At 64.1% G+C, this 6884-nt stretch overlaps 1 protein-coding gene across 1 annotated transcript in view; it reads right to left on the bottom strand.

The window, feature by feature from the left end:
* Positions 1-1590: 1590 nt before the first annotated feature.
* The window catches only part of MCRIP2 (MAPK regulated corepressor interacting protein 2), a 6366-nt gene continuing 1072 nt past the window's right edge, over positions 1591-6884 (bottom strand). Inside the window, 5 exon segments of the mRNA XM_017858279.1 lie at positions 1591-1913; positions 1916-1945; positions 2181-2282; positions 2520-2647; positions 6825-6877. Of these exon segments, the coding sequence (XP_017713768.1) occupies positions 1771-1913; positions 1916-1945; positions 2181-2282; positions 2520-2647; positions 6825-6877 (456 nt within the window). The 3' untranslated portion in view covers positions 1591-1770.

Genomic DNA, 6884 nt, shown 5'->3' with positions numbered 1-6884 from the left:
TGTAGTTGACGGCAGGGACTGAGCCCCGAATCCGATACACGGCGCCCTTCAGGGTCTTGTCCTGGAGAAGCGGGAGCCCGCGTCACCGACGGCACCCAGGAGAAGTGCAGCGGGGGCGAGGGGGCCCTCGGGGGTGGGGCCGTTCTCCCAGGGGCAGGGCAGGGGTGTGGGCTCCGGGCGAGCCCCGGCCACCTACCGTCACCACGGCCACGTCCCCCTGCTTGGCGGAGCGCTTCCACTCGTCCACCCGGAAGTGTCTGAAGACGTTGAGGAACGGGTGCTGCCAGGCTGCGGGGAGCGGGCGGCGGGCGTCAGGGGACCCGGGCACGCAAGCCGAAGCCACTGCGGGGCTGGGCCGGGCCTCGGGGACCAGGCAGGAGCCGGCGGGGCCAGGGCGCTCCGCGCCTTCCCCGGCGACGCTCAGCGAGGCGGGGCGGGACGAGTTTCCCGGGCGCCGGAGGGGGAAGCCAAGCTGCCGGGAGCGCGGAGGTGGGCGCCGGCAAGGCGTTTTTAAACCTGCGAGCGGGGACTCTGGCCTCGGGGCTAGCGGGGGCCCTGAGCGCCCCCGGCCGCCGACCCTGGACGCCCGGAAACCCCGGACCCGGGAACCCTGCCGCCGCGCGCTACGCTCGGGCCATGGCGGCCGCTGCGAGGCTTCCCGCCTTAAGCGTCCGCGCGCCCAGCCGCGGGACATGCGGCCCGCGGCGCCTGGCAAACGGCTGCCTGAACAACGGTGCGACTTTCGCCATCACTTTCCGCCGTCATGGCGGCACCCTGCCACGTTGGACCTCCCGCGTTGTAAGCACCGCCGCTTCACGTCGGCAGCCCCTCCCCAGGGTTTGCTCGCAAGCTGACGCCGCCCTGCTTTGGCCCCGCGGGGCCTTCCCGAGGCAGCCCCGTGTTTAGCGCCAGACCGGCTTCGAGTCCGCGGCGGGTTTGCGGACGCCTCCCCCGTGGCCCACCTGTTCAGCGACCCTCGGCGGGGCTCCTGCCGCGTGCAAGCAGCAAGGCGAGTTGCGCACTGAGGCCTGGCCATGCCACGGACAGCCGGGCCTCACCCTGCTGCTCTCTCGCCGTCCAGGGGCCCCTGGTCCACACCTGGGTACCCTGGGTCCTGACTCAGGTGGGCTGGGTCACCCCAGCTCATCAGGGAAGGTAGTGCCGGCGCCCGCGGAGTGCCTGGTTCCCGTGCTCGCCCTGGCAGGTTCCCCACGCACTCCTTCGCTCAGTGTCCCACGGCCGGGCCCGCGGATTCAGAATGGGGCCTGGCGTTCTGAGACATAGCCCCAATCCTGGTGGTGGGGGGAGGTGATCAGGACCTTTTCATGTCTTTAGACCTTGAGTCTCGGCTCTGGTCCCAGTCAACGCCGACGGGAGAGGAAGGAGGGGCAAAGTGGGGTCCACAGACTTCCAAGCAAGGTGAGCTGGCCAATGTTCCTCCCACCTGTCAGAGGGCAGCTGGGTGAGAAGCCAAGGACCTGAGAGGACAGGGCTACAAGGGGAGTTTGTGCTGGGCCTGGTGTCCCAGGCTGCCGACTGGAACTGGACATGACTCCCCTACACCCTCCCAAGTCAAAGACACTCCAAAAAGGCAGTTTCTCGACTTTATTAGCCTGGAGCTCCTCCCCACCAGCCCCAGGGGCCGGTTGCTGGTCCCTGGGCACAGTGAGCAGGGCTGAGGTCAGATGGGTTCGGCCCCTGGCCATGGCAGCTTGCTTGGGACAGCCAGGCCAAGGGAACAACAGGTGCAAAAGTCCAAATGCTGGCACTTCAGGTGTAGCCGGCACCCAGCCAGGCACAGTGGGTGGGTGGGGCACCATGCTTCTCTCCTGGCCACAGGTCGGCTGTGTAGCAGCGCCCTCTCCCAGCAGCCACTAGGAACAGCTGGTGATTCTCGCCAGGAACTGTTGTGCCCACCACTCGTCCAGGTCAATGGGCACGAAGTCTGTGGGCAGAGAAGGCTGGGCAGTGATGCTGCCTCCCAGGCTGGTCAGCATCTCTCCCCTGGAGCTCACCACAAGCCACTCACCCAGACTCCGAGTGCGGCAGGCGCTGGGAAGAAGAGGTTTCTGCACAAGAGTCCCCTCCCTCATCCCCTGGGGTGGGAACCTGGCAAGGCCTGGGTCAGGATCAGAGGGGCTGGGGGGTTTCTCCTGGGGAGATGGGGTTGGGGGGCTCACTCTGCAGCCGGGGATTGGGGGTCCTCTCCACGTACTGCACAGGCCTCGGCCCGCCCTCACCGGCTGGGCCACCATCCAGCTGCTGCTGCACCTGCTGCCAGGCTGTGGGAGGAGGGCAGTCGGGCTGAGCCAGGTCCCAGGCACCCCATCGCCCACCCAGGGCCTGATGGTCACCCTGGACTCCAACCCCACACAGGGCTGGTCACAGGACACAAGGGCAGAGTGCCAAGGAAAAGCACAGCCCTGCAGCAGCTGGGGGTCAGCTTGAAGTGGGGCCATCCCGGGTCCATGTTACTGCACCCAGCAGCCTGGGCCGCACCCTCTGGCCCCGCTCGCTACCTTCGGACACAAAGCGGACATTCTCCTCGTGGGCCAGTGTGTAGGTCTCCTGGGTCCCCTCGAGGGATGGGGACGTGGAGGGGGCCCGCCGGCCATTCACACGATTGAACACAAGCCTTGGCCCTGGACTGCAGGAAGGGAGGAGACGGACATGGTTGGTGCCCGTCCCAGGCCCGGTGCTGCCTGGCAGAACTCAGGAGCAGCCCCGGGCCAGCCCACTGTCCCCAGACCCGGCCAGCCTAGGCACTTCCTGAACCCCAGAGAGCAGCCACCTGCAGCAGCCAGTGGCCCAGGCCTCTCTCTTGCAGGCCCCAAGTCATCGGCAGCTCAGCTTACACCTGCGGCCCTCTGCCCTGAGGGAAGTGAGTGACTGTAGGGTGGGGGCCTCAGTCTTAGTGTCCCAGACCCCTAGTTGGGCCCCACTCCGTGCCCCTCCGAGGGTCTTGCAGGTGCCTGTGCTGCCACCTGCATCCCATCAGCAACCCAGATTCTAACCTGAGCCACGACCCGGTCCATGACCATGTCTCTCTGCCCCAAACCCCCACTCTGGGTGTAGTTCTAGGCCACATTCTCGCCCCACAGAAGCGCCTCCATCTCCATGATGTTTCCCTCTGTGGACGGATGGACCTGGACGGGAACGAGGGGCTTCTGCCCTCTCCCTGGCTGCCCCCAGGTCCCATGGGATGAGCACTGGGTGCCGGGATAGGCAGTCCCTGAGTGGGGAGAGTGACTATAACCCTCACTCACTCCCCACCAGCCCGAGACAAGGGGCGATGCCAAATGAGATGGTTCCTGCAGTGCCACACGCAACGTCTAGCAGGTCCCTAGGCCCGTCCAGGCCAGCAGGGCCTAGGGCAGGGATGGGCGGCCCCAGCTGGCCAAGCCCTGAGCACACAAAGCCCGGCACAGGGCCATGGAGGGAATGGGGCCGCACCTACAGCCGGAGGTGGGAGCCGGGAGTCCTGGGCTGTGCCTGCTCCGCCAGGCACTCGCCGTCCCGGCCGGCCTGCTTGCCTTCCTGGGCTCAGGTGCCCCAGCGCCGCTCTCGGTTCCTCCTCAGCTGAGAGGGGCACTAAAATAAAGAGGAGCGTCTTGAGGGGCGCAGGGTCCCGCCGGCCCCGGGGCTGGCAGGGTCTGGTGGCCGCAGAGGATCTTAAAGCGTGCAGGTGGTGGAGATGGGACAGGGGCAGGGGCACCAGCACCTCCCAGACCTGCCCGCTGCCTGAGTTTCTGCATAAACCACAGGGCATTAAGTTTGTCCACTTGGAAAAGCCCTCTTGCCTGCAACCCACTCCCATCTTGGAAAGCCAAAAACTCCAAGAAAGCTTGGAGGTTGGATTATCAATGTCTAAAAAGAGAAGAACATTGCCAGGGGCTGTGAATCGCAGGGCGGAGGTGGTGGCCCTCGGGCTGAGATGGGCCCCGGGAGGCAGGCACCGCCCCAGGGGTTCTGGTTACGTAAGGCCGCTGCTCTCTGGGGAAAAGGGCACCCACCCAGCGTGCACCTGTGGACCACTGCCAACCTCTCCCACTTCCAGGGACACTGCTCCGGGCAAACTTCAGCCCAGGGAGTGGAAGGCTGTGGAGTGAATCCTTTCATCTCCCCTCCACAGCTCACCCTTTTTTCAGCCCATGAAGCTGCGCTTGGGAGAGAATCCACCTGAGCACATCACATGCTGAGTGGGGGCAATGCTAGGGTATCATCGCAAATCCAACAACAGAGTCCATGGCCCTGACCTAGTGCAGCCCCCAAGCCAACCCCCCAGCCTGCCCTCACTGGGCCTCAGAACCCCCCCCCCCGTCTCTCGCAGGCTGCCCCTTCTCGCCCTGTGGGGTTCATGCCATTGTCCCTTCCTGTGGCGGTCCCCATGCCCTCCATCTACCCTGGGGTCCGGTGACCACATGGCCCCATTTCATCTACTCAATGACTTATATCACCTTAGTTTATCTTACTGCCTCCCCGACCCGTCTCCCACCAGGCGGAAGAACTTTTCAAAGGTGTATCTGGGCAGGGCCTGGTGGCTTACGTCTGTAATCCTAGCACTTTGGGAGGCTGAGGAGGGCGGATCGCCTGAGGTCACGAGTTCAAGACCAGCCTGGCCAACATAGTAAAACTCCATCTCTACTAAAAATACTAAAAATTAGCCAAGCATGGTAGCGGGTACCTGTAATACCAGCTACTCGGGAGGCTGGGGTTGCACTTGAAACCGGGAGGGGGAGGTTGCAGTGAGCCAAGATCACGCCACTGCACTCCAGCCTGGTGACAGAGCAAGACTCCATCTCAAAAACAAACAAAGGTGTATCTGGCCTGTCACAGTCACGGGTAGTGCCCAGACCCGTACCTGGCAGGAACCAGAGCCAGTACACGTCGTGGGTGATAAGACGTGACCCTCCGGGTGCACCAGAGGAGACGCGCAGGGACCCCAACACCCCCCTCCTGCGCCCAGTCAGTGAGGGATGAGGAGTGGCGAAAAGCAGCAAGGAGAAAAAAAGGCAGGGCAGGGCCAGGCACAGTGGCCCACACCTATAACCCCAACGCTTCTACAGGCCAAGGCGGGAGGATTGCTCGAGCCCAGGAATTGAATACTAGTCTGGGCAACACAGTGAGACCCATCTGCATAAAATTTAACAATTCACCAGGTGTGGTGCTCGCTTATTGTCCCAGCTACTCAAGAAGTTGAGAGGTGGGAGGATCGCTTGAACCCGGGAGGTTGAGGCTGCAGTGAGCCATGACTGCACCACTGCAACCCCCAGCCTGGATGACAGAACAAGACCTTGTCTCAAAAAGAAAAAAATAAAATGAGGCAGGGAGATGGGTGGCAGCGTGGGGTGGGGTGGTTCAGAGGGAAGGTGGTTGGTTGGCCGGGCACGGTGGCTCACACCTGTAATCCCAGCACTTTGGGAGGCCGAGATGGGTGCATCACTGGAGGTTGGGAGTTCGAGACCAGCCTGACCAACATGGAGAAACTCTGACTCTACTAAAAATACAAGATTAGCTGGGTGTGGTGGCACGTGCCTGTAATCCCAGCTACTCAGGAGGCTGAGGCAGGAGAATCGCTTGAACCTGGGAGGCGGAGGTTGCGGTGAGTGGAGATCCTGCCATTGCACTCCAGCCTGGACAACAAGAGCGAAACTCCATTTCAAAAAAAAAAAAAAAGACAGAGGGAAGGTGGTTGCCCCAAGAAGGTGAAGGAGCAGGGTGGGGGCTTCATGCAGAGGTCCCACTGCTGCCAGAAGCTCCCAGCACTGGGGCCTGGGGGTGGGGGGGTGGGTGACCCCAGGGAGCAGAGGGCAGCACAAACCCTGCCCTGCCCAGGGCTCCTCCAGCCCTGCCACACATGGAGTGAAGTCCACTCAACTCCCACATGTCTCACTGGCTGACAGAGGACCTCAGATGGGGACTTCAAGAGAACAGGCCAGGCACGATGGCTCACACCTGCAATCCCAGCACTTTGGGGGGCCGAGGCGGGCAGATCACGAGGTCAGGAGATCGAGACCATCCTGGCCAACATGGTGAAATACAAAAATACAAATTAGCTGGGCATGGTGGCACGTGCCTGTAGTCCCAACTACTCAGGAGGCTGAGGGAGGAGAATCGCTTGAACCCGAGAGGCAGAGGTTGCAGTGGGCTGAGATCGCACCACAGCCACTCCAGCCTGGGCGACAGAGCGAGACTCCGTCTCCAAAAAAAAAAGACAACAGCCAGTGGGCCTGGTGTTGCCCACTGGGACCCTTGAGATTCCAAGGGGAGGCCACAGTGACCGGACTAAGGCGCCTGTGGTCTTGGGAGGGCACTGGGTTAGGAAAGGCAGAAGCAACGGCAGGGGAGGAGGCCCCATTGCCCCAGGGTGTCTGGGGTGAAGGGCGGAGGAGGGCAGCGGCCCTGCCCGACGTAAGCACACGCCCGTCTCCCCCACTAAGCTCTGCAAGGGCAGAGCCGGGAGACCTTGAGGAGCAGCGCCCGGCGCTCTCCGCGAACGGTGGCCTGGGCCTGCTGCACGTCAGGGTTCCAGCCGCCGCCCAAGGTCGCCCGAAGCGCCGGCCTCGCCGCTGGAGGCCCCCGCGACGCAAGAGCGGGCCGGCTTTCTCCCCGCTGGGGGCCGGGGCCGGCCAGGTGAGGCGGAAGCGCGAGGCGCAGGCCCGCGGGCGCGTAGTGGGCAGGACCCGCGCACCCCCCGCCGCCGGAGCGCTCGCCCCGCCCGCAGCACGTGGCCGGACCTCACTAACATTTCCCCCAAGGTCACCCTCCGCGCCAGGGCGGCCGGCGGGGGAGGGGAAGCCGGGCCGGGGCCGCTCGCGTCTCACCTCGACAGGGGCCAAGGTCCCGGCGGCTGCGCGAAGGGCTGCGCCCGCGGGGGCTGCGAG

The sequence above is a fragment of the Rhinopithecus bieti genome, unplaced genomic scaffold (genome assembly GCF_001698545.2).
Source record: "Rhinopithecus bieti isolate Rb0 unplaced genomic scaffold, ASM169854v2 scaffold_47707, whole genome shotgun sequence".
NCBI classification, from domain to species: Eukaryota; Metazoa; Chordata; class Mammalia; order Primates; family Cercopithecidae; genus Rhinopithecus; species Rhinopithecus bieti.
The sequence above is the reverse complement of the archived record's forward strand: the minus strand, read 5'-3'. Positions and strand labels throughout refer to the sequence as shown.